Source organism: Cherax quadricarinatus, chromosome 6 (genome assembly GCF_038502225.1).
Source record: "Cherax quadricarinatus isolate ZL_2023a chromosome 6, ASM3850222v1, whole genome shotgun sequence".
NCBI lineage: Eukaryota > Metazoa > Arthropoda > Malacostraca > Decapoda > Parastacidae > Cherax > Cherax quadricarinatus.
The window spans coordinates 2,377,567-2,404,010 of record NC_091297.1 but is presented as its reverse complement, the minus strand read 5'-3'; the positions used below and the strand labels follow the sequence as shown (position 1 = coordinate 2,404,010).

The 26,444-nt window shown below is 43.1% G+C and overlaps 1 protein-coding gene across 11 annotated transcripts in view; it reads right to left on the bottom strand.

The window, feature by feature from the left end:
• Ufd4 (ubiquitin fusion-degradation 4-like) overlaps window positions 1-26,444 on the bottom strand; it is a 660,794-nt gene that overhangs the window by 211,856 nt on the left and 422,494 nt on the right. For all 11 annotated transcript variants that reach the window (XM_070079782.1, XM_070079788.1, XM_070079746.1 and 8 more), the window contains 2 exons: window positions 7,154-7,544; window positions 6,705-6,916 (listed from right to left, as the gene is read on the bottom strand). In XM_070079782.1, coding sequence (XP_069935883.1) covers window positions 6,705-6,916; window positions 7,154-7,544 — 603 coding nt within the window. The remainder of the gene's footprint in view (window positions 1-6,704; window positions 6,917-7,153; window positions 7,545-26,444) is intronic.

The window sequence follows — 26,444 nt, the reverse complement described above, 5'->3', positions numbered from 1 at the left end:
TACCTCCGCACTCACCCCTCCTACTGCCTACGCCTGTCACCTACCTACTAACTCCCACCACTTACCCCCATATTCCCTTAATCATTAATGTCAAAGTGGTGCTGTACAGCACCACTTTGACATTCAATTTCAAATAATTTTTTTTTTAAATGTCTGGTTCTGAGAGATTTCTAGCTTCAAGGCACCAAGATTTAAGAGTCTGTACCTGTAATAGGTAGTAATAGTAACAGGTAGGAGGTTGGTAGACAGCAACGACCCAGGAAGGTACTACCGTCCTGCCAAGTGAGTGTAAAACGAAAGCCTGTAATTGTTTTACATGATGGTAGGATTGCTGGTGTCTTTTGTCTGTCTCATAAATATGCAAGATTACAGGTATGTCTTGCTACTTCTACTTACACTTAGGTCACACTATACATACATGTACACGTTTATTTATACACACTCATCTGAGTTTTCTTTGATTTTATCTTAATAGTTCTTGGTCTTATTACTTTTCCTTTTATATCCATGAGGAAGTGGAATAAGAATCTTTCCTCCGTAAGCCATGTGTGTTTTAAAAGTCAACTAAAATGCCGGGAACAATGGGCTAGTAACCCCTTTTCCTGTAAAGATTACTAAAAAGAATAAGAAGAAGAAAATTGTCAAAGTGGAAAGTCTGAATGTGCGTGGATGTTGTGCAAATGATAAGAAAGAGATGATTGTGGATGTTATAAATGAGAAGAAGCTGGATTTCCTGGCTTTAAGTGGAACAAAGCTGAATGGGGTGGGAGAGTTTCAGTAGAGAGGAATAAATGGGATTAGGTCAGGGGTTTCAAATAGAGTTAGAGCTAAAGAAGGAGTAGCAATAATGTTGAAGGATACGATATGGCAGGAAAAGAGGGACTATAAATGTATTAATTCAAGGATTATGTGGAGTAAAATAAAGGTTGGATGTGAAAAGTGGGATATAATAAGTGTATATGCACCTGGAGAAGAGAGAAGTATAGAGAGAGAGAGAGAGAGAGAGAGAGAGATTTTGGGAAATGTTGAGTGAATGCATGGGGAGTTTTGAACCAAGTGTGAGAGTACTTGTGGTTGGGGATTTCAATGCTAAAGTGGGTAAAAATGTTGTGGAGGGAGCAGTAGGTAAATCTGGGGTGCCAGGGGTAAATGTAAATGCGTAGCCTTTAATTGAGCTATGTGTAGAAAGAGATTTGGTAGTAAGTAATACATATTTTATGAAAAAGAGGATGAATAAATATACAAGGTATGATGTAGCACGTAATGAAAGTAGTTTGTTAGATTATGTATTGGTGGATAAAAGGTTGATGGGTAGGCTCCAGGATGTACATATTTATAGAGGGGCAACTGATATATCGGATCATTATTTAGTTGTAGCTACAGTTAGAGTAAGAGGTAGATGGGACAAGAGGAAGGTGGCAACAAGTAGGAGGGAAGTGAAAGTGTATAAACTAAGGGAGGAGGAAGTTCGGGTGAGATATAAGCGACTATTGGCAGAAAGGTGGGATAGTGCAAAGATGAGTAGTGGGGGGGTTGAAGAGGGTTGGATGAGTTTTAAAAATGCAGTATTAGAATATGGGGCAGAAGTTTGTGGTTATAGGAGGGTGGGGGCAGGAGGAAAGAGGAGTGATTGGTGGAATGATGAAGTAAAGGGTGTGATAAAAGAGAAAAAGTTAATTTATGAGAGGTTTTCACAAAGCAGAAGTGTTAGAAGAAGAGCAGAGTATATGGAGAATAAAAGAAAGGTGAAGATAGTGGTGAGAGTGTGCAACAGAAGAGCAGATGATAGAGTGGGAGAGGCACTGTCAAGAAATTTTAATGAAAATAAGAAAAAATTTTGGAGTGAGTTAAACAAGTTAAGAAAGCCTAGGGAACATATGGATTTGTTAGTTAAAAACAGAGTAGGGGAGTTAGTAGATGGGGAGAGGGTGGTATTAGGTAGATGGTAAAAATATTTTGAGGAACTTTTAAATGTTGAGGAAGAAAGGGAGGTGGTAATTTCATGCACTGGCCAGGGAGGTATACCATCTTTTAGGAGTGAAGAAGAGCAGAATGTAAGTGTGGGGGAGGTACGTGAGGCATTACGTAGAATGAAAGGGGGTAAAGCAGCTGGAACTGATGGGATCATGACAGAAATGTTAAAAGCAGGGGGGGATATAGTGTTGGAGTGGTTCGTACTTTTGTTTAATAAATGTATGAAAGAGGGGAAGGTACCTAGGGATTGGCAGAGAGCATGTACAGTCCCTTTATATAAAGGGAAGGGGGACAAAAGAGATTGTAAAAATTATAGAGGAATAAGTTTACTGAGTATACCAGGAAAAGTGTACAGTAGGGTCATAATTGAAAGAATTAGAGGTAAGACAGAATGTAGGACTGCAGATGAGCAAGGAGGTTTCAGAGTGGGTCATAATAAGCGTGTATGCACCTGGAGAAGAGAGGAATGTAGAGGAGAGAGATTTTGGGAGATGTTAAGTGAATGTATAGGAGCCTTTGAACCAAGTGAGAGAGTAATTGTGGTAGGGGACCTGAATGCTAAAGTAGGAGAAACTTTTAGAGAAGGTGTGGTAGGTAAGTTTGGGGTGCCAGGTGTAAATGATAATGGGAGCCCTTTGATTGAACTTTGTATAGAAAGGGGTTTAGTTATAGGTAATACATATTTTAAGAAAAAGAGGATAAATAAGTATACAAGATATGATGTAGGGAAAAATGACAGTAGATTGTTGGATTATGTATTGGTAGATAAAAGACTGTTGAGTAGACTTCAGGATGTACATGTTTATAGAGGGGCCACAGATATGTCAGATCACTTTCTAGTTGTAGCTACACTGAGAGTAAAAGACAGATGGGATACAAGGAGAATAGAAGCATCAGGGAAGAGAGAGGTGAAGGTTTATAAACTAAAAGAGGAGGCAGTTAGGGTAAGATACAAACAGCTATTAGAGGACAGATGGGCTAATGAGAGCATAGGCAATGGGGTCAAAGAGGTATGGGGTAGGTTTAAAAATGTAGTGTTAGAGTGTTCAGCAGAAGTTTGTGGTTACAGGAAAGTGGGTGCGGGAGGGAAGAGGAGCGATTGGTGGAATGATGATGTAAAGAGAGTAGTAAGGGAGAAAAAGTTAGCATATGAGAAGTTTTTACAAAGTAGAAGTGATGCAAGGAGGGAAGAGTATATGGAGAAAAAGAGAGAGGTTAAGAGAGTGGTGAAGCAATGTAAAAAGAGCAAATGAGAGAGTGGGTGAGATGTTATCAACAAATTTTCTTGAAAATAAGAAAAAGTTTTGGAGTGAGATTAACAAGTTAAGGAAGCCTAGAGAACAAATGGATTTATCAGTTAAAAATAGGAGAGGAGAGTTATTAAATGTTGAGTTAGAGGTATTGGGAAGATGGAGGGAATATTTTGAGGAATTGTTAAATGTTGAAGAAGATAGGGAAGCTGTGATTTCGTGTATAGGGCAAGGAGGAATAACATCTTGTAGGAGTGAGGAAGAGCCAGTTGTGAGTGTGGGGGAAGTTTGTGAGGCAGTAGGTAAAATGAAAGGGGGTAAGGCAGCCGGGATTGATGGGATAAAGATAGAAATGTTAAAAGCAGGTGGGGATATAGTTTTGGAGTGGTTGGTGCAATTATTTAATAAATGTATGGAAGAGGGTAAGGTACCTAGGGATTGGCAGAGAGCATGCATAGTTCCTTTGTATAAAGGCAAAGGGGACAAAAGAGAGTGCAAAAATCATAGGGGGATAAGTCTGTTGAGTATACCTGGTAAAGTGTATGGTAGAGTTATTATTGAAAGAATTAAGAGTAAGATGGAGAATAGGATAGCAGATGAACAAGGAGGCTTTAGGAAAGGTAGGGGTTGTGTGGACCAGGTGTTTACAGTGAAACATATAAGTGAACAGTATTTAGATAAGGCTAAAGAGGTCTTTGTGGCATTTATGGATTTGGAAAAGGCGTATGATAGGGTGGATAGGGGGGCAATGTGGCAGATGTTGCAGGTGTATGGTGTAGGAGGTAGGTTACTGAAAGCAGTGAAGAGTTTTTACGAGGATAGTGAGGCTCAAGTTAGAGTATGTAGGAAAGAGGGAAATTATTTTCCAGTAAAAGTAGGCCTTAGACAAGGATGTGTGATGTCACCGTGGTTGTTTAATATATTTATAGATGGGGTTGTAAGAGAAGTAAATGCGAGGGTCTTGGTAAGAGGCATGGAGTTAAAAGATAAAGAATCACACACAAAGTGGGAGTTGTCACAGTTGCTCTTTGCTGATGATACTGTGCTCTTGGGAGATTCTGAAGAGAAGTTGCAGAGATTGGTGGATGAATTTGGTAGGGTGTGCAACAGAAGAAAATTAAAAGTGAATACAGGAAAGAGTAAGGTTATGAGGATAACAAAAAGATTAGGTGATGAAAAATTGGATATCAGATTGGAGGGAGAGTGTATGGAGGAGGTGAATGTATTCAGATATTTGGGAGTGGACATGTCAGCGGATGGGTCTATGAAAGATGAGGTGAATCATAGAATTGATGAGGGGAAAAGGGTGAGTGGTGCACTTAGGAGTCTGTGGAGACAAAGAACTTTGTCCTTGGAGGCAAAGAGGGGAATGTATGAGAGTATAGTTTTACCGCTCTTATATGGGTGTGAAGCATGGGTGATGAATGTTGCAGCGAGGAGAAGGCTGGAGGCAGTGGAGATGTCATGTCTGAGGGCAATGTGTGGTGTGAATATAATGCAGAGAATTTGTAGTTTGGAAGTTAGGAGGAGGTGCGGGATTACCAAAACTGTTGTCCAGAGGGCTGAGGAAGGGTTGTTGAGGTGGTTCGGACATGTAGAGAGAATGGAGCAAAACAGAGTGACTTCAAGAGTGTATCAGTCTGTAGTGGAAGGAAGGCGGGGTAGGGGTCGACCTATGAAAGGTTGGAGGGAGGGGGGTAAAGGAGGTTTTGTGTGCGAGGGGCTTGGACTTCCAGCAGGCATGCGTGAGCATGTTTGATAGGAGTGAATGGAGACAAATGGTTTTTAATACTTGATGTGCTGTTGGAGTGTGAGCAAAGTAACATTTATGAAGGGGTTCAGGGAAACTGGCAGGCCGGACTTGAGTCCTGGAGATGGGAAGTACAGTGCCTGCACTCTGAAGGAAGGGTGTTAATGTTGCAGTTTAAAAACTGTAGTGTAAAGCACCCTTCTGGCAAGACAGTGATGGAGTGAATGATGGTGAAAGTTTTTCTTTTTCAGGCCACCCTGCCTTGGTGGGAATCGGCCAGTGTGATAATAAAAAAAAAACATAAAATATGATAGAGTGGATAGGGGAGCAATGTGGCAGATGTTGCAAGTATATGGAACAGGTGGTAAGTTATTAAATGCTGTTAAGAGTTTTTATGAGGATAGTGAGGCTCAGGTTAGGGTGTGTAGAAGAGAGGGAGATTACTTCCCGGTAAAAGTAGGTCTTAGACAGGGATGTGTAATGTCACCATGCTTGTTTAATATATTTATTGATGGGGTTGTAAAAGAAGTAAATGCTAGGGTGTTCGGGAGAGGGGTGGGATTAAATTATGGGGAATCAAATACAAAATGGGAATTGACACAGTTACTTTTTGCTGATGATACTGTGCTTATGGGAGTTTCTAAAGAAAAATTGCAAAGGTTAGTGGATGAGTTTGGGAGTGTGTAGAGGTAGAAAGTTGAAAGTGAACATAGAAAAGATTAAGGTGATGAGGGGTATCAAATGGTTTAGATAAAGAAAAATTGGATATCAAATTGGGGAGGAGGAGCATGGAAGAAGTGAATGTTTTCAGATTCTTGGGAGTTGATGTGTCAGCGGATGGATTTATGAAGGATGAGGTTAATCATAGAATTGATGTGGGAAAAAAGGTGAGTGGTGCATTGAGGTATATGTGGAGTCAAAAAACGTTATCTATGGAGGCAAAGAATGAAATGTATGAAAGTATGGTAGTACCAACACTCTTACATGGGTGTGAAACTTGGGTTGTGAATGCAGCAGTGAGGTGGTGGTTGGAGGCAGTGTGCAGTGTAAATATTATGCAGAAAATTCGGAGTGTGGAAATTAGGAGAAAGTGTGGAGTTAATAAAAGTATTATTCAGAGGGCTGAAGAGGGGTTGTTGAGGTGGTTTGGTCATTTAAAGAGAATGGATCAAAGTAGAATGACATGGAGAGCATTTAAATCTGTAGGAGAAGAAAGGCGGGGTAGGAGTTGTCCTCGAAAAGGTTGGAAGGAAGGGGTAAGGGAGGTTTTGTGGGCAAGGGGCTTGGACTTCCAGCAGGCGTGCACGAGTGTGTTCGATAGGAGTGAATGGAGACGAGTGGTATTTGGGACCTGACAATCTGTTGGAGTGTGAGCAGGGTAATATTTAGTGAAGGGATTCTGGGAAACCGGTTATTTTTATATAGCCGGACTTGAGTCCTGGAAGTGGGAAGTACAATGTCTGCACTCTAAAGGAGGGGTTTGGGATATAGCAGTTTGGAGGGATATGTTGTGTATCTTTATACGTATATGCTTCTAAGCTGTTGTGTTCTGAGCACCTCTGCAAAAACAGTGATTATGTGAGTGAGGTGAAAGTGTTGAATGATGATGAAAGTATTTTCTTTTGGGGGATTTTCTTTCTTTTTTTGGGTCACCCTGCCTCGGTGGGAGACGGCCGACTTGTTAAAAAAAAAAAAAAAAAAACTTGTAATAAACAAGAAAGTATATTTACTTTGCTCTCAGCAACAACTAGCCATTCAGCTGGACTCTGGAGAATAGCAGCAACTTCTCTGTGTCCTTCATCGTTTCTCTCTCGTGCTTTATCTAGAGGTGTCTTACCATCTTCATCACGAAGGTCAGGGTTGGCACCATGACGTAATAATACTTTGGCTATTTGAGGGCGTCCGAAGCAAGCTGCATAATGGAGGGAGGAGGATCTTTGGCCTGAAAGATATTCACAAATAATAAGTAATATATAATAATTTTCTTTAATAACAAAACCCATAACTGTGTTCGTGATTTCTCAATTCATGCAAATACTACTTGAAAATTTTAAATTTTATTTAAGTGTCAAACAATTTAATATAATCTACAGAGTTAATTTACCATGCCAAAAACTTATTAAAAATCTTACATGAAAGGGAATGCATCAAAAAACTGTATTGAAATATAAGTTCTTACCTTTATTAACATCAGCACCTCTTTCACAAAGGAATTCCACCATTTCCTGAGTACCAAATGCTGAAGCCCAATTAAGAAGAGTTTGGCCAACATCATCCATAAAATTCACCTCAATACCCCCACTATCTATAGCATCTATCAAGGCATCTGTGTCTTTACTTCTAATACAGTCTATTAGTTGCCGATGAGTTTTCTCCCCTGGACTGTCCATTCGTCTGAGGCCTGGTAGTCTGCTTGCCACAGCACTCATCCCTGATTTAGGTAGAGCTTTTCGCCCTTCAAAAAGCAGTACCAGCAACAGGTCCACTAAGCGCATGGTGTCCAGCACACAGCGCTCATCTCCCTGGAGGGCTTTTTCAATGGCATCTGGCAGTTCAGATCTCAACAAATTCTGAAAAAAAAATTTAAATTCTACAGCTACTAATACATACAAACTTGTTTTTTTTACATTATATATTTTCTTGCATTTTTTCTGCCTCAAAAACATGAGAGATAACAGGAATCTTGCTACTTCTACTTACACTACATACACATGTATATGCATATATATTTACACACCCATCTTGGGTTTCTTCTATTTTCTTAGTAGTAGCAGTTCTTCTGTATCTCTTATCTCCATGGGGAAATAGAAAAGAATTCTTCCTCCATAACCCATGCATGTCATAAGAGGTGACTAAAATTCTAGGACCAAGAGGCTAATAACCCCTTACCCTGTATAAATTACTAAATTTAACCCTTTCGGGGTTTCAGCCGTACTAGTACGGCTTACACACCAGGGTTTTTGACGTACTAGTATGCATAAATTCTAGTGCCCTGAAAACTAGCAAGAGAAAGCTGGTAGGCCTACATATGAAAGAATGGGTCTATGTGGTCAGTGTGCGCAGTATAAAAAAAATCCTGCAGCACACAGTGCGTAATGAGAAAAAAAAAACTGATCGTGTTTTTGGTTTAAAACAGCGACTTTGCACTGTATTTTCCTATGGTATTTATTGTTGTATTCTAGTTTTTCTGGTCTCATTGTATAGAATGGAAGACATATTACAGAAATTGAGATGATTTTGACTGGTTTTACAATGAAAAGTACCTTGAAATTGAGCTCTAAGTAGCAGAAATATTCGATTTTTACCAAAGTTCAAAAGTAAACAAATCATGTTAATTAAGCGTCCAATACACATCAACTGGCGAGTCTAACATTCTTTCACAAGTGCGCCGATATTATTTATACCATTTCTACACTAATGAAGTAGTCTGCATAACAGTAAATCTTATTTTTTTTGTGAGAATAAAAATTCAAAGTGGAAAGCAAAAGAAATATAAGAGGGGCCTGGGGACATGACTAATGAACAGAGGAAATGTTATTTTAGTGCCAGGAATGTCTTTGTTTGTTCTGGACCCTATTTGGAAATTGGCATCTTTTGAAATTTGTGTGAAATTAGAAAAATTGCTAAATTCTGACCACTTTATTGGATAGTTGAAATCGGTAAATGGGTGGTTTTTTGTACTCATTCGATAGACAAAACGGAGTTCTAGCGAAATAGTTATGATTTTTGTCGACTAGTACACTGGAATTGGCCGAAAATAGGGCTCAAAGTGGGCAAAATCGCCGATGTGTAAACATCGTCGAGACCGCTAACTTCGCGAGAGCATAATTCCGTAAGTTTTGCATCAAATTTCATACTTTTGGTGTCATTATGATCGGGAAAAGATTCTCTATCTTTTCACAAGATTTTTTTTTTTTTTTTTTTTTTATAAATTTTGGCGACCCTGAGGACAAGTCTCTGAGAGGGCCTGGCGACCCCCAAAGGGTTAAAAAGAAAAACTTTCATTTTTCTTTTTAGGTCACCCTGCCTCGATGGGATATGACTGGTTTGTTGAAGAAAAAAAAATTATATTCCATGGGAAGTGGAGAGGAAAACAATCAAAATGTTTGAATGTGCGTGGATGTAGTGCAGATGGTAGGAAAAAGATGACTGTCAATGTTATGAATGAAAAGAAGCTGGAATGTCTTGGATCTAAGCAAAACAAAGCTTAAGGGAATAGGAGAGTTTCAGTGGGAAGAAATAAAAGGTATTAGGTCAGGTGTATCTGAGAGTTAAGGGGTATGGAAAAAGTAGCAATAATGTTGAAAGATCAGTTATGGCAAGAAAAAGAGGGAATATAAATGTATAAATTTAAGGATTATATGAATCAAAATTAAGGTTGGATGCAAAAAGTGTGTTTTACTAAGTGTTTAAGCACCTAGAGAAGAAAGGAGTGTAGAGGAGAGAGAGATTTTGGAAGATGTGAAGTGAGTGTTCAGGGAGTTTTGAACCAAGTGAGAGTAATTGTGGTGGGGCACCTAAATGCTGAAGTGGAAGAAACTGTTCTGGAGGGCATAGTAGGTAAGTTTGGGGTGTCAGGGATCAACGATAATGGGGGTCATCCACATAGATGAGGGAATAAATAGCGACATAAGCAAATTTGCTGATGATACCAAAATAGGCCGTCCAATTCATTCTAATGAGGACACTAGAGCACTCCAGGATGATTTGAATAGACTGATGCAATGGTCGGAGAAGTGGCAGATGCAGTTTAATATTGACAAATGCAAAGTTCTAAATGTTGGACAGGTAAATAACCATGCCACATATAAACTAAATGATGTAGATCTTAATACATGTACTACCGATTGCAAAAAGGATTTAGGAGTTCTGGTTAGCAGTAATTTAAAACCAAGACAACAGTGCATTAGTGTTCGCAATAAAGCTAACAGAATTCTTGGCTTTATCTAGAAGTATAAATAAAAGAAGTCCTCAGGTTGTTCTTCAACTCTATATATTCTTGGTTAGGCCTCACTTAGACTATGCTGCTCAGTTCTGGTTACCGTGACAAGGATGTGTGATGTCACCATGGTTGTTTTTTATAGATGGGGTTGTAAGAGAAGTAAATGCGAGGGTCTTGGCAAGAGGCATGGAGTTAAAAGATAAAGAATCACACATAAAGTGGGAGTTGTCACAGTTGCTCTTTGCTGATGATACTGTGCTCTTGGGAGATTCTGAAGAGAAGTTGCAGAGATTGGTGGATGAATTTGGTAGGGTGTGCAACAGAAGAAAATTAAAAGTGAATACAGGAAAGAGTAAGGTTATGAGGATAACAAAAAGATTAGGTGATGAAAGATTGGATATCAGATTGGAGGGAGAGAGTATGGAGGAGGTGAATGTATTCAGATATTTGGGAGTGGACATGTCAGCGGATGGGTCTATGAAAGATGAGGTGAATCATAGAATTGATGAGGGGAAAAGGGTGAGTGGTGCACTTAGGAGTCTGTGGAGACAAAGAACTTTGTCCTTGGAGGCAAAGAGGGGAATGTATGAGAGTATAGTTTTACCAACGCTCTTATATGGGTGTGAAGCATGGGTGATGAATGTTGCAGCGAGGAGAAGGCTGGAGGCAGTGGAGATGTCATGTCTGAGGGCAATGTGTGGTGTGAATATAATGCAGAGAATTCGTAGTTTGGAAGTTAGGAGGAGGTGCGGGATTACCAAAACTGTTGTCCAGAGGGCTGAGGAAGGGTTGTTGAGGTGGTTCGGACATGTAGAGAGAATAGAGCGAAACAGAATGACTTCAAGAGTGTATCAGTCTGTAGTGGAAGCAAAGCGGGGTAGGGGTCGGCCTAGGAAAGGTTGGAGGGAGGGGGTAAAGGAGGTTTTGTGTGCGAGGGGCTTGGACTTCCAGCAGGCATGCGTGAGCGTGTTTGATAGGAGTGAATGGAGACAAATGGTTTTTAATACTTGACGTGCTGTTGGAGTGTGAGCAAAGTAACATTTATGAAGGGGTTCAGGGAAACCGGCAGGCTGGACTCGAGTCCTGGAGATGGGAAGTACAGTGCCTGCACTCTGAAGGAGGGGTGTTAATGTTGCAGTTTAAAAACTGTAGTGTAAAGCACCCTTCTGGCAAGACAGTGATGGAGTGAATGATGGTGAAAGTTTTTCTTTTTCGGGCCACCCTGCCTTGGTGGGAATCGGCCAGTGTGATAAAAAAAAAAAAATGAGTGAGTGTGAGTGGGTGTGAGTTGGACCTGACTAGCTTGAGCTGCTGGGTCTGGTGCAGTGCTCCATCCTTGAGTGGAGATGATCAGACTGGGTGGGTCATTGGGCTAATCCGGGGGGAGGGTCATTGGTCTAATCCGGAGGGGGGGGGGACATGGACCTGCTCCGAATGGGTCAGTAGGCCTGTTGCAGTGTTCCTTCTTTATGTTTTTAATACGTAATACATATTTTAACTATTTCACTGGCTGTGCCATAGTACTACAGCTTTGAGGTCACTTGTAGTACTACACCATGAGCTCATCTCAATCAAATAAGATGTGAGTGGTAAATTTGGGCCTATATGTGACAGAATGGGTCTACGTGCTAAGTGTGCATCACATAAAAAAAAATCCTGCAGCATGCAGTGCATAATGAGAAAAAACCTGTGACAGTGTTTTTGGTTTAAAATGGAGACTTTGCAGTGTGTTTTCGTATGTTTTTTATGATTGTATTCTTGGTCTCATTTGATAGAATGGAAGATATATTACAGAAATAGAGATTTTTTGGTGGGTTCCAGGACTGAAATTAAGCAGAAATGTTTGAGTTTTGCCAATAAACAAATCAGTCCAATGTGCATCCAACTGGTGGATATAATGTGTGTTCATGAATGCGATAATATTTTTTTTTTCAACAAACCGGCTGTATCCCACCAAGGCAGGGTGACCCAAAAAGAAAAACGAATGTTTCTCTTTTTAAATTTAGTAATTTATACGGGAGAAGGGGTTACTAGGCCCTTGCTCCCGGCATTTTAGTCCCCTCTTACAACACGCATGGCTTATGGAGGAAGAATTCTGTTCCACTTCCCCATGGAGATAAGAGGAAATAAACAAGAACAAGAACTAGAAAGAAAATAGAAGAAAACCCAGAGGGGTGTGTATATATATATGCTTGTACATGTATGTGTAATGCGACCTAAGTGTAAGTAGAAGAAGGAAGACGTACCTGAAATCTTGCATGCTTAAGGGAGAGAAAAAAGACACCAGCAATCCTACCATCATGTGAAACAATTACAGGATTCCGTTTTGCACTCACTTGGCAGGACGGTAGTACTTCCCTGGGTGGTTGTTGTCTACCAACCTACTACCTACAATGATATTATTTATACAATTATTTCAAAACTGCATAACAGATCTTCTATTGTTTTGTGAGTAAAAATACTCTGTGCGAATAAAAAATCAAAATGGAATTCATGTGTAAAGCCTGGGAAGTAACTAATGAAAAGAGGAAATGTTATTTTAGTATCAAGAATGCCTGAATTGTTTATTCTGGGCCCTATTTTAAAATTGGAATATTCTGAAATTTTTGTGAAATTGGCCAAATTACCAATTTTTGATCACTTTATTGGGTAGCTGAAATAGTTGACCAAGTGATTTCTTCTGCTTATTCGATAAAATGGAATATTTAAGAATTTGGTAAACTGGAACAATGTAATTGGCATAAAATAGTCTTTAAAGTGGGCAAAATAGCTGATGCATAAATATCAATGACACAGCAAAATTTGTGAAAGCATAATTTCGTCAATTTTCCATCAAATTTCATACTAGTTGTTGTACTTCCTTCAGAAAAAGAGTCTGTACCATTTCATGAGAAAAAATAACAAAAAATGTTCTTGAAAATTCTTGGACAGTGTGGACAAGTTTCAGATTGAGGGTCTGCTTAGGGGAAGGGTTAACAAAAAAAGGATACGTATGTATATGATATATGATACAAGGTGAAATAAGTGTATAGTTTCTTGGATTATGAACAAACAGGCCCTGCTTATACAGCAGGTTTGGTTCAAAGCTACTGATGTAAAGTAAAAATGTTTTTCTTATGAAACGATAGAGAATCTTTTTCCAAAGTTATTGAAACCAAAAGTATGAAATATGATGGAAAACTTACAGAATTATGCTCCCACAAAGTTAGCGGTCTTGGTAATATTTACGAATCAGCTATTTTACCCACTTTGAGCTCTATTTTCAACCAATTCCTTTGTTCCAGTCAACCAAACTCATAGCTATTTCGTTAGTATTCCTTCTATTCTATCGACTGAGTACAAGAAACTGTCTATTTACCTGTTTGAACTACCCAATAAAATTATCAAAATTCAGTAATTTGGCCAATTTCACACAAAATTAAAAAAAAATGCCAATTTAAAATTAAGAGTCCCAAATAAACAAAGAAGACATTCCTGGCATAAAACAACATTATTCATTAGTTACATCCCCAGGCCTCTCAATTTATGCTTGCTTTCAATTTTGAAATTTTATTCACAAAAATTAGAAGAGTTACTGTTATGTAGACTACTGAATTATTGTAATTACTGTATAAATAATGTCAGCACATTTGTGGACATGTATTAGACTGACCAGTCGGATGTGCACTGGATGAGTGATGTCATTTGTGTACTCTGGAATATCAGTAAAATTTGAACATTTCTGCTAATTTGAGCTCAATTTCAATCCTCTTTCAGTCTTGAAACCAATCAAAATTTTCTCTATTTCTGTCATATACCTACCATTTTATCAAATGAGATTTTTTTTTTTTGACAAGTCGGCCATCTCTCACCAAGGCAGGGTGACCCAAAAAGAAAGAAAATCCCCAAAAAGAAAATACTTTCACCATCATTCAACACTTTCACCTCACTCATACATAATCACTGTCTTTGCAGAGGCGCTCAGATACAACAGTTTAGAAGTCCCTCCAAACTATCAATATCCCAGACCCCTCCTTTAAAGTGCAGGCATTGTACAGTGGACCCCCGCATAACAATTACCTCCGAATGTGACCAATTATGTAAGTGTATTTATGTAAGTGCGTTTGTACGTGTATGTTTGGGGGTCTGAAATGGACTAATCTACTTCACAATATTTCTTATGGGAACAAATTCGGTCAGTACTGGCACCTGATCATACTTCTGGAGTGAAAAAATATCGTTAACCGGGGGTCCACTGTACTTCCCATTTCCAGGACTCAAGTCCAGCTAAATTTATAATAACCAGTTTCCCTGAATCCCTTCACTAAATATTATCCTGCTCCAACTCCAAGAGCTCATCAATTCCCATGAAACATTTGTCTCCATTTACTCCTATCTAACACACTCATAAACACTTGCTGGAAGTCCAAGCCACTCACCCACAAAACCTCCTTTACCCCTTCCCTCCAACCTTTTTGAGGACGACCCCCACCCCTCCTTCCTTCCGCTACAATTTTATACACTTTCCAAATAATTCTACTTTGATCCATTCTCTCTAAATGACCAAACCACACCAATAACCCCTCTTCAGCCCTTTGACTAATACTTTTAGTAACTCCACACCTCCTAATTTCCACACTCCAAATTCTCTGCATAATACTTACACCACACACTACCTACAGACACGACATCTCCACTTCCTCCAGCCGCCTCCTCACTGCAGCATTTACAACTCAAGCTTCACACCCATATAAGAGTGTTGGTACCACTATACATTCATACATTCCCTTCTTTGCCTCCATAGATAACATTTTTTTGTCTCCACAGATACCTCAATGCACAACTCACCTTTTTTCCTTCATCAATTCTATGGTTAACCTCATCCTTCATAAACCCATTTGCCCACAAGTCAACTCCCAAATATCTGGAAACATTCACTTCTTCCATACTCCCTCTCTGTAATGTGACACTGAATTTTTCTTTATCAAAATCATTTGTTACCCTCTTCACCTTACTCTTATCAATGTTCACTTTTGACTTTCTACTTTTACACACACTCCCAAACTCATCCACTAAGTACCTTTGCAACTTCTCTTGAGAATCGCCCATAAGCACAGTATCATCAGCAAAAAGTAACTGTGTCATCTCCCATTTTGTACTTGATTCCCCATAATTTAATCCCACTCCTCTCCCCACACCCAAGCATCTACTTCTTTTACAACCACATCTATATATATATTAAACAACTATGATGACATTACACATCCCTGTCTAAGACCTACTTTTACCAGGAAGTAACCTCCCTCTCTCCTACAAACCTTAACCTGAGCCTCACTATCCTCATAAAAGCTCTTTACAGCATTTAGTAGCTTACTACCTATTCCATACACATGCAACATCTGCCACACTGCTCCCTTATCCACTCTATCATATGCCTTTTCTAAATCCATAATTGCAATGAAAATTTCACTACCTTTATCTAAATACTGTTCACATATGCGCTTCATTGTAAACACTTGATCTACACATTCCCTACCCACTCTAAAGCCTCCTTCCTTCTCTGCAATCCTGCTCTCTGTCTTACCTCTAATTCTTTCAACAAAAACCCTACCGTACACTTTACCTGGTATATTCAGTAAACGTGTGTGTAGGGTGTGTGTAGGGTGTGTGTAGGGTGTGTATGTAGAGTGTGTGTGTAGGGTGCATGTGTAGGGTGCATGTGTAGGGTGTGTGTGTAGGGTGTGTGTGTAGGGTGTGTGTAGGGTGTGTGTGTGTAGGGTGTGTGTGTGTAGGGTGTGTGTGTGTAGGGTGTGTGTGTGTAGGGTGTGTGTGTGTAGGGTGTGTGTGTGTAGGGTGTGTGTGTGTAGGGTGTGTGTGTGTAGGGTGTGTGTGTGTAGGGTGTGTGTGTGTAGGGTGTGTGTGTGTAGGGTGTGTGTGTAGGGTGTGTGTGTGTAGGGTGTGTGTGTGTAGGGTGTGTGTGTAGGGTGTGTGTGTAGGGTGTGTGTGTAGGGTGTGTGTGTAGGGTGTGTGTGTAGGGTGTGTGTGTAGGGTGTGTGTGTAGGGTGTGTGTAGGGTGTGTGTAGGGTGTGTGTGTAGGGTGTGTGTGTAGGGTGTGTGTGTAGGGTGTGTGTGTAGGGTGTGTGTGTAGGGTGTGTGTGTAGGGTGTGTGTGTAGGGTGTGTGTGTAGGGTGTGTGTGTAGGGTGTGTGTGTAGGGTGTGTGTGTAGGGTGTGTGTAGGGTGTGGGTGTGTGTGTGTGTGTACTCACCTATTTGTGGTTGCAGGGGTCGAGTCACAGCTCCTGGCCCCACCTCTTCGCTGATTGCTACTAGGTCCTCTCTCTCCCTGCCCCATGAGCTCTATCATACCTCGCCTTAAAACTATGTATGGTTCCCGCCTCCACTACGTCACTTTCTAGGCTATTCCACGGCCTAACTACTCTATGACTGAAGAAATACTTCCTAACATCGCTTTGATTCACCTGAGTCTTCAACTTCCAATTGTGACCTCTTGTGTCTGTGTCCCTTCTCTGGAACATCCCGTCTTTGTCCACTTTGTCTATTCCGCGCAGTATTTTATATGTCGTTATCATGTCTCCCCTGACCCTCCTGTCCTCCAGTGTCGTCAGGCCGATTTCCCTCAACCTTTCTTCGTAGGACAATCCCCGTAGCTCTGGGACTAGTCTTGTTGCAAACCTTTGCACTTTCTCTAATTTCTTGACATGCTTGACTAGGTGTGGATTCCAAACTGGTGCTGCATACTCCAGTATGGGCCTGACGTAAATGGTATACAGAGTCTTAAACGAATCCTTACTGAGGTATCAGAACGCTATCCATAGGTTTGCCAGGCGCCCGTATGCTGCAGCAGTTATCCGATTGATGTGCGCCTCAGGAGATACGCTCGGTGTTATCCTCACCCCATCCGCTCTGGTGGCCTGGTGGTTAACGCTCTCGCTTCACACGGTGAGGGCCTGGGTTCGATTCCCAGCCAGAGTAGAAACATTGGACGTGTTTCTTTCCACCTGTTGTCTATGTTCCCCATCAGTAAAATGGGTACCTGGGTGTTAGTCGACTGGTGTGGGTCGCATCCTGGGACACTGACCTAAGGAGGCCTGGTCACAGACCGGGCCGTGGGGGCGTTGACCCCCGGAACTCTCTCCAGGTAAACTCTCCAGGTAAACCCCCAGGTATTTTTCCTTGAGTGAGGTTTGCAGTCTTTGGCCATCTAAACTATATTGTGTCTGCGGTCTTCTTTGCCCTTCCCCAATTTTCACGACTTTGCATTTGGCAGGGTTAAACTCAAGGAGCCAGTTGCTGGACCAGACTTGTAGCCTGTCCAGGTCTCTTTGTAGTCCTGCCTGATCCTCGTCCGATTTGATTCTTCTCATTAACTTCGCATCATCTGCAAACAAGGACATTTCTGAGTCTATCCCTTCCGTTATGTCGTTCACGTATACCAAGAACAGCACAGGTCCTAGGACTGACCCCTGTGGAACCCCGCTTGTCACAGGCGCCCACTCTGACACCTCGTCGCGTACCATGACACGTTGTTGCCTCCCTGTCAGGTATTCTCTGATCCATTGCAGTGCCTTTCCTGTTATGTGTGCCTGATCCTCTAGCTTTTGCAGTAACCTCTTGTGAGGAACTGTCGAAGGCCTTCTTGCAGTCCAAAAATATGCAGTCGATCCACCCCTCTCTCTCTTGTCTTACTTCTGTCACCTTGTCATAAAACTAGTAGGTTTGTGACACAGGATTTTCCTTCCCTGAAACCGTGCTGGTTGTCAATTATACACTTGTTTCTTTCCAGGTGCCCCACCACTCTCCTCCTGATGATCTTCTCCATGACCTTGCATACTATACACGTTAGTGATACAGGTCTGTAGTTTAGTGCCTCATGTCTGTCTCCCTTTTTAAAAATTGGGACTACATTTGCCATTTTCCATACCTCAGGGAGTTGCCCAGTTTCAAATGATGTGTTGAAGATCTTTGTTAATGGCTCACACAATATCTCTGGTCCCTCTTTAAGGACCCATGGAGAGATGTTGTCTGGTCCCACCGCCTTTGAGGTGTCAAGTTCACATAGCAGCTTCTTCACCTCCTCCTTGGTTATATGTACCTCATCCAGCACTTGCTGGTGTGCCCCCCAGTTCTGATTTCTTGGAGTCCTACTGGTTTCCACTGTAAATACCTCTTTAAATCTTGTGTTGAGCTCCTGACAAACCTCTCGGTCGTTTCTTGCGAATTCCCTATCACCCTTCCTCAATCTGATTACCTGGTCCTTGACTGTTGTTTTCCTCCTGATGTGGCTGTACAACAGCTTCGGGTCAGTCTTTACTTTTGATGCTATGTCATTTTCATATTGTCTCTGAGCCTCCCTTCTTATCTGTGCATATTCGTTTCTGGCTCTTCGGCTGATTTCTTTATTTTCCTGAGTTCCCTGTCTTCTGTACCTTTTCCATTCTCTAGTACACCTAGTTTTTGCCTCCCTACACCTTTGGGTGAACCAAGGACTCATTCTGTTCTTCCCATTATTTCTGTTTCCCTTGGGAACAAACCTCTCCTCTGCCTCCTTGCATTTTGTTGCTACATAGTCCATCATTTCTTGTACTGGTTTTCCTGTCAGTTCCCTCTCCCACTGAATGTCTTGAAGGAAGTTCCTCATGCCTGAGTAGTTCCCCCTTTTGTAGTTTGGTTTTTCCCAGCCTATTCCTGCTACTCTCTCCACTTGGAGCTCAACTATGTAGTCGAAGCACAGAACCACATGATCACTAGCTCCCAGGGGCCTTTCATACATGATACCCTCGATGTCCAAACTACTCATGGTGAACACAAGGTCCAGCCTTGCTGGTTCATCCTCTCCTCTCTCTCTGGTAGTGTCTCTAACATGTTGATGCATGAGGTTTTCCAGTACCACATCCATCATCTTGGCTCTCCATGTTTCGGGACCCCCATGGGGCTCCAGGTTTTCCCAGTCAATCTCCTTGTGATTGAAATCACCCATAACTAGTAACTTTGCTCCCCCCATGTGTGCTCTCCTGGCCACCTCGGCTAGTGTGTCGATAATTGCTCTGTTGCTCTCATCGTATTCTTCTCTTGGCCTCCTGCAGTTCTGTGGTGGGTTGTACATTACTGCAATTATCACCTTATGTCCCTCAGACTGGATTGTTCCCCTTTCGTCCGTGCCATCCATTCCTTCCATTTCCTCAAAACCCCACTGGTTTTTAATGAGCAGTGCAACTCCTCCTCCCCCTCTCCTCCCTGTCTTTCCTGAGGATTTTATATCCGGATGGAAAGATTGAATCTGTTATTATTCTGGTGAGTTTTGTTTCTGTGAGTGCTATTATGTCTGGGGATGTCTCTGATTCTTTCGTGCCACTCCTCATACTTGTTTGTTATTCCATCTGCATTTGTATACCACACCTTCAACTTCTTTTCTAAGACTGTGGTCTGGGAGGTATATTGGGGTTGGGGAAGTGGGAGACCTGGTAAGGAACTATAGGTTGTTGCTGTGGGGGTGGAGTTTGTAATGTAGTGGGTGGGGGCATTGGATGTGGCATGGGTGTTTTGATTTAGTGTGTTTGGTTGCACTAGGGTTGACCTAGTTGGGAGGCTTCTATAGGAAGTTGTGAGGGAGGCTGTATTTGATCTTCCTGGGTCTGGGATCTCCTGTCTGTCTTCTCCATCCCCTCTCTTTCCTCCTTTCGCCTTTGTACCATCTCTCTCAGTTTCTGCCTTTCTTCTTGTGTTCTGTCGCGGTCGAGATACACCTTCCTGTATGCCGGCATGTCCCTTAATCGTGCTTTCTCCTGCAGGATCCTGATCCAAGTCGCTTCTGCCTTGAAGGTCACTCTCACTGGCCGGGTTCTTTTTTTTACAAATCCCCCTATTCTCCGAAAATTTTCCAGCTGGGTCATGTCGTCTTCTCCTATTGCTTTCATGATGCTTTCAATTGCTTTTTTCTCCCCTTGTTTTCTTGCTTCATATGTTTCCCCTTCAACTTCCTGGAGCCCATACACAAAGACTGACCTCACCCTTTCATTCTCCCACTGCATATCCCTGTGTATCCCCTCATTTAACATGGTTTCCTCCACTGCAGCTTTCCTTTCATCAGTTTCACTGGCTAATGTACTTGGGCTCAGTGGCCTGTCATTTTCCCTTCTCGGCTTTCCTTGGGCTCTGTTCTTGTCTGTTAGGGCCTCCACATAAAGCTTAGCTCTTTCATTTGCTACAGTCTCCTCTGATAGAGCTTCTCCATGCAGTTGTGCCCCTTCTTTCCCTACAGTCCCCTTATTTGTGGCTGAGGTAGCAGTCTCTGTTGTCAATCCCAAAATGTTCTTTAGTTCTTTAGGCTGTTTCAGATTTTTCAATTCCTCTTCTAAACTCTGTATCCTAGCTTCTGCTGCTTTGACATGCACCTCCCACTTCCTGCTTTCCATATCTATCCTCTCTTCCATTCTCATGCTAAGTTCTTCTAGTTTCTTTTCCCATTCATGATCCCTTTTTATGAGCTCTGCTGCCCAATCTTCCTTTGCAGTTTCCTCCTCCTGTCCCTTGGTTTTTCTTGTTGCTCTCTGGCAACCCATTTTTGTTTTATCCTGATTGCCTCAGAGTGGGAAACCTATGTAGTTCTGTATGTTAGGTTAGTAGTGTGTATGTCATAGTTTGGAGGGGGCAGTAGTGGAGGAACTGTGGCTATGTGGGAGAGGAGTGGGGAGGGGTGGGGAGGGTTTAGGGTGAACGGGGGAGGGGAGGGTGATCGAGGGAGGGGAGGGATCAGGGGAAAGTGAGATGTCGGTGGGGGACGGGGGGGTGTATGTGTGAGTCTGGATATGTGTGTGTGTGTGTGTGTGTGTGTGTAATTTTGTGTGGAATTATGTGTGGGTTTATTATGTACTGAAAGGTAGGTGGCTTGTGCGTTGTAATGTAAGTCTCAGTGGTCCTTGGCTGCCCACACCTTCTTGTGACCTGACCCCCAACCTCCTGGGACTTACCGGCACTTACTTACAGTGTGTGTGTGTGTGTGTGTGTGTGTGTGTGTGTGTGTGTGTGTAATTATGTGTCGAATTATGTGTGGGTTTATTATGTGTCTGAAAAGTAGGTGGCTTGTGCTTGGAGTGTAATGTGGATTCTCAGTAGTCGCTTTGTCCACAAACTCTTGTGACCTGACTCCACCCTCCTGGGACTTATGCTCACCTAGTTACAATGTTGCCTATGCTTGACCTGCTTATAGTAAGTTAATCGCCTTGTTCAATGGATTACCATTTGCTATTCCTTATTGAATACTTGAGTGCCTATTCTTTATCGTGCTATGAGAGTTAGACCATTCACATTCAGCTTGGCGGTTAATTGGAACCTGGAACCCCACACCCAAACAACCACTCATAGGTGATACAGTACTTGTAGTGCAGCTGTAGCACTGTAGATTGTCCAGCTCGATGTGATGTCCTGGCGTAGATCCAGCTCGATGTACGTCCTGGCGTAGATCCACCTCAATTTCTTCTCGTTAATAATGTACCCTATTCACTGTATTTCTCTCACTGGTCGCATGATTGTTTCACTTTATTATCTTTCTTGGGTGACACTTGACAACGTCGCCTTACACACTAGCCTGCCCACTCTGCGCCACAACGTTTTTTATTTTCTAGATCACTTACAAAATTGTGGCTCTCCCCACACTTATGTGGCTCAGGCAGATTAAAAATCACTTCTAGGATTGTTCACTACCCTGACACACTTAGCAACCCTTGCAGAACACTTGCATAGCCCTCAAAAACACTTATATTCCCGGAGCACGGAAGGCGTGACTAGCGCGCTCGCTGTCCCTACTGTGTGTGTGTGTGTACGGTGCGTGTGTGTACAGTTTGTGTACGGTGTGTGTGTGTACGGTTTGTGTACGGTGTGTGTGTACGGTTTGTGTATGGTGTGTGTGTGTGTGTGTGTGTGTGTGTGTGTGTGTGTGTGTGTGTGTGTGTGTGTGTGTGTGTGTGTGTATGTGTGTATGTGTGTGTGTGTGTGTGTGTGTACGGTTTGTGTATGGTGTGTGTGTGTGTGTGTGTGTGTGTGTGTGTGTGTGTGTGTGTGTGTGTGTGTGTGTGTGTGTGTGTGTGTGTGTGTGTGTGTGTGTGTGTGTGTACTCACCTAGTTGTACTCACCTAGTTGAGGTTACGGGGGTCGAGTCCGAGCTCCTGGCCCCGCCTCTTCACTGATCGCTACTAGGTCACTCTCCCTAAGCCGCGAGCTTTATCATACCTCTGCTTAAAGCTATGTATGGATCCTGCCTCCACTACATCGCTTCCCAAACTATTCCACTTACTGACTACTCTGTGGCTGAAGAAATACTTCCTAACATCCCTGTGATTCATCTGTGTCTTCAACTTCCAACTGTGTCCCCTTGTTACTGTGTCTAATCTCTGGAACATCTTGTCTTTGTCCACCTTGTCAATTCCTCTCAGTATTTTGTATGTCGTTATCATGTCCCCCCTATCTCTCCTGTCCTCCAGTGTCGTCAGGTTGATTTCCCTTAACCTCTCCTCGTAGGACATACCTCTTAGCTCTGGGACTAGTCTTGTTGCAAACCTTTGCACTTTCTCTAGTTTCTTTACGTGCTTGGCTAGGTGTGGGTTCCAAACTGGTGCCGCATACTCCAATATGGGCCTAACGTACACGGTGTACAGGGTCCTGAACGATTCCTTAAGATGTCGGAATGCTGTTCTGAGGTTTGCTAGGCGCCCATATGCTGCAGCAGTTATTTGGTTGATGTGCGCTTCAGGAGATGTGCCTGGTGTTATACTCACCCCAAGATCTTTTTCCTTGAGTGAGGTTTGTAGTCTCTGGCCCCCTAGACTGTACTCTGTCTGCGGTCTTCTTTGCCCTTCCCCAATCTTCATGACTTTGCACTTGGTGGGATTGAACTCCAGGAGCCAATTGCTGGACCAGGTCTGCAGCCTGTCCAGATCCCTTCGTAGTTCTGCCTGGTCTTCGATCGAGTGAATTCTTCTCATCAACTTCTCATCAACCACATGTGTGTGTGTGTGTGTGTGTGTGTGTGTGTGTGTGTGTGTGTGTGTAGGTCGTGTGTGTGTGTAGGTCCTGTGTGTGTGTAGGTCGTGTGTGTGTGTAGGTCGTGTGTGTGTGTAGGTCGTGTGTGTGTAGGTCGTGTGTGTGTAGGTCGTGTGTGTGTGTAGGTCGTGTGTGTGTGTAGGTCGTGTGTGTGTGTAGGTCGTGTGTGTGTAGGTCGTGTGTGTGTAGGTCGTGTGTGTGTGTAGGTCGTGTGTGTGTAGGTCGCGTGTGTGTAGGTCGCGTGTGTGTAGGTCGCGTGTGTGTAGGTCGTGTGTGCGTAGGTTGTGTGTAAGTCGTGTGTGTGTGTAAGTCTTGTGTGTGTAGGTCGTGTGTGTGTAGGTCGTGTGTGTGTAGGTCGTGTGTGTGTAGGTCGTGTGTGTGTGTTTGTCGTGTGTGTGTGTAGGTCGTGTGTGTGTGTGTAGGTCGTGTGTGTGTGTAGGTGGTGTGTGTGTAGGTCATGTGTGTGTAGGTCGTGTGTGTGTGTAGGTCGTGTGTGTGTAGGTCGTGTGTGTGTAGGTCGTGTGTGTGTAGGTCGTGTGTGTGTAGGTCGTGTGTGTGTAGGTCGTGTGTGTGTAGGTTGTGTGTGTGTGTAGGTCGTGTGTGTGTAAGTCGTGTGTGTGTAGGTCGTGTGTGTGTAGGTCGTGTGTGTGTAGGTCGTGTGTGTGTAAGTCGTGTGTGTGTAAGTCGTGTGTGTGTAGCTTGTGTGTGTGTGTGTGTGTGTGTGTACTCACCTAATTGTGGTTGCAGGGGTCGAGACTCAGCTCCTGGCCCCGCCTCTTCACTGATCGCTACTGGATCCTCTCTCTCTCTGCTTCCTGAGCTTTGTCATACCTCTTCTTAAAACTATGTATGGTTCCTGCCTCCACTACTTCACTTGCTAGGCTATTCCACTTGCTGACAACTCTATGACTGAAGAAATACTTCCTAACGTCCCTGTGACTCGTCTGAGTCTTCAGCTTCCAGTTGTGACCCCTTGTCCCTGTGTCCCCTCTCTGGAACATCCTATCTCTGTCCACCTTGTCTATTCCCCGCAGTATCTTGTATGTCGTTATCATGTCTCCCCTGACCCTTCTGTCCTCCAGTGTCGTCAGTCCGATTTCCCTTAACCTTTCCTCGTACGACATTCCCTTGAGCTCTGGGACTAGCCTTGTTGCAAACCTTTGTACTTTCTCTAACTTCTTGACGTGCTTGACCAGGTGTGGGTTCCAGACTGGTGCTGCATACTCCAGTATGGGCCTAACATACACAGTGTACAGTGTCTTGAACGATTCCTTATTAAGGTATCGGAACGCTATTCTCAGGTTTGCCAGGCATCCATATGCTGCAGCGGTTATTTGGTTGATGTGTGCCTCCGGTGATGTGCTCGGTGTTATGGTCACCCCAAGGTCTTTCTCCCTGAGTGAGGTCTGTAGTCTTTGTCCACCTAGCCTATACTCTGTCTGCGGTCTTCTTTGCCCCTCCCCAATCTTCATGACTTTGCATTTGGCTGGATTGAATTCGAGAAGCCAGTTGCTGGACCACATGTCCAGCCTGTCCAGGTCTCTTTGCAGTCCTGCCTCATCCTCGTCTGATTTAATTCTTCTCATCAACTTCACGTCATCTGCGAACAGGGACACTTCAGAGTCTATTCCTTCCAACATGTCGTTCACATATATCAAAAATAGCACTGGTCCTAGAACTGACCCCTGTGGGACCCCACTCGTAACACGCGCCCACTGTGATACCTCTTCATGTACCATGACTCGTTGCTGCCTCCCTGTCAGGTATTCCCTTATCCATTGCAGTGCCCTCCCTTTTACGTGCGCCTGATCCTCCAGCTTCTGCACTAATCTCTTGTGGGGAACTGTGTCAAAGGCCTTCCTGCAGTCTAGGAAAACGCAATCTACCCACCCCTCTCTCTCGTGTCTTACTTCTGTTACCTTGTCATAAAACTCCAGGAGGTCTGTGATACAAGATTTGCCTTCCATGAACCCATGCTGGTTTTCATTTAAAATCTTGTTCCTTTCCAGGTGTTCGACCACTCTCCTCCTGATAATCTTCTCATTGACTTTGCACACAATACATGTCAGAGACACAGGTCTGTAGTTTAGTGCCTCGTTTCTGTTTCCTTTCTTAAATATGGGGACTACATTAGCTGTCTTCCATTTCTCAGGTCGTTGCCCAGTTTCAAGGGATGTGTTGAAGATTGTGGTTAGAGGCACGCACAGCATCTCTGCTCCTTCTCTAAGGACCCATGGGGAGATGTTGTCCGGTCCCATCGCCTTTGAGGTGTCAAGGTCACTTAGGAGCTTCTTCACCTCCTCCTCAGTTGTTCGTATGTCATCCAACACTTGTTGGTATATTCCCTCTTGATGTTCCCTTCTGTGCTGTCTTCCCACAGCCCTTCCTGTCTCTACTGTAAAAACTTCCTTAAATCTCCTGTTCAGCTCCTCACATACCTCCTGATCATTTCTTGTGAGTTCTCCACCTTCTGTCCTTAATCTGATCACCTGGTCTTTGACTGTTGTCTTCCTCCTGACGTGGCTATACAACAGTTTCGGGTCAGTCTTGATTCTCGATGCTATGTCATTTTCATACTGTCGCTGGGCCTCCCTCCTTACCTGTGCGTACTCATTCCTGGCTCTGCGACTGATCTCCCTATTTTCGTGTGTTCTCTGCCTTCTGTACTTTTTCCATTCTCTATTGCACTTTGTTTTTGCCTCCTTACACCGTCGGGTAAACCAGGGGCTCGTTCTGGTCTTCCCGTTGTTACTGTTGCCCTTGGGAATAAACCTTTCCACTGCCTCCTTGCATTTTGTTGTAACATATTCCATCATTTCATTTACTGGCTTTCCTGCCAGTTCTCTGTCCCACTGGACCTCCCGCAGGAAGTTCTTCAACCCTATGTAGTCCCCTCTTTTATAGTCAGGCTTTTTCCATTCAACTCCTGTTATTCTCTCCACTTGCAGCTCTACTATGTATTCAAAGCACAGAACCACGTGGTCGCTAGCTCCTAGGGGACTCTCATACTTGACGTCCTCAATATCTGAGCTGCCCAGGGTGAACACAAGGTCCAATCTTGCTGGTTCATCCTCCCCTCTCACTCTGGTAGTGTCCTTACCATGTTGGTGCATGAGGTTTTCCAGCACCACATCCAACATCCTGGCTCTCCATGTTTCAGGACCCCCCATGTGGCTCCAGGTTTTCCCAGTCAATCTCCCTGTGGTTGAAATCCCCCATAACCAGCAACTTTGCTCTGCTGGAGTGAGCTCTTCTTGCCACCTCAGCAAGTGTGTCCACCATTGCTCTGTTGCTCTCTTCATATTCCTCTCTTGGCCTCCTGCAGTTCTGTGGAGGATTATACATCACTGCAAAGACCACTTTGTGTTCCCCAGACTGAAGGATACCTGCTATGTAGTCTCTTTCTCCCGTCTCATCTATTCCTTCCATTTTCTCGAATTTCCATCTGTTTTTTACGAGCAGAGCAACCTCACCTCCCCCCCTGCCCCTTCTA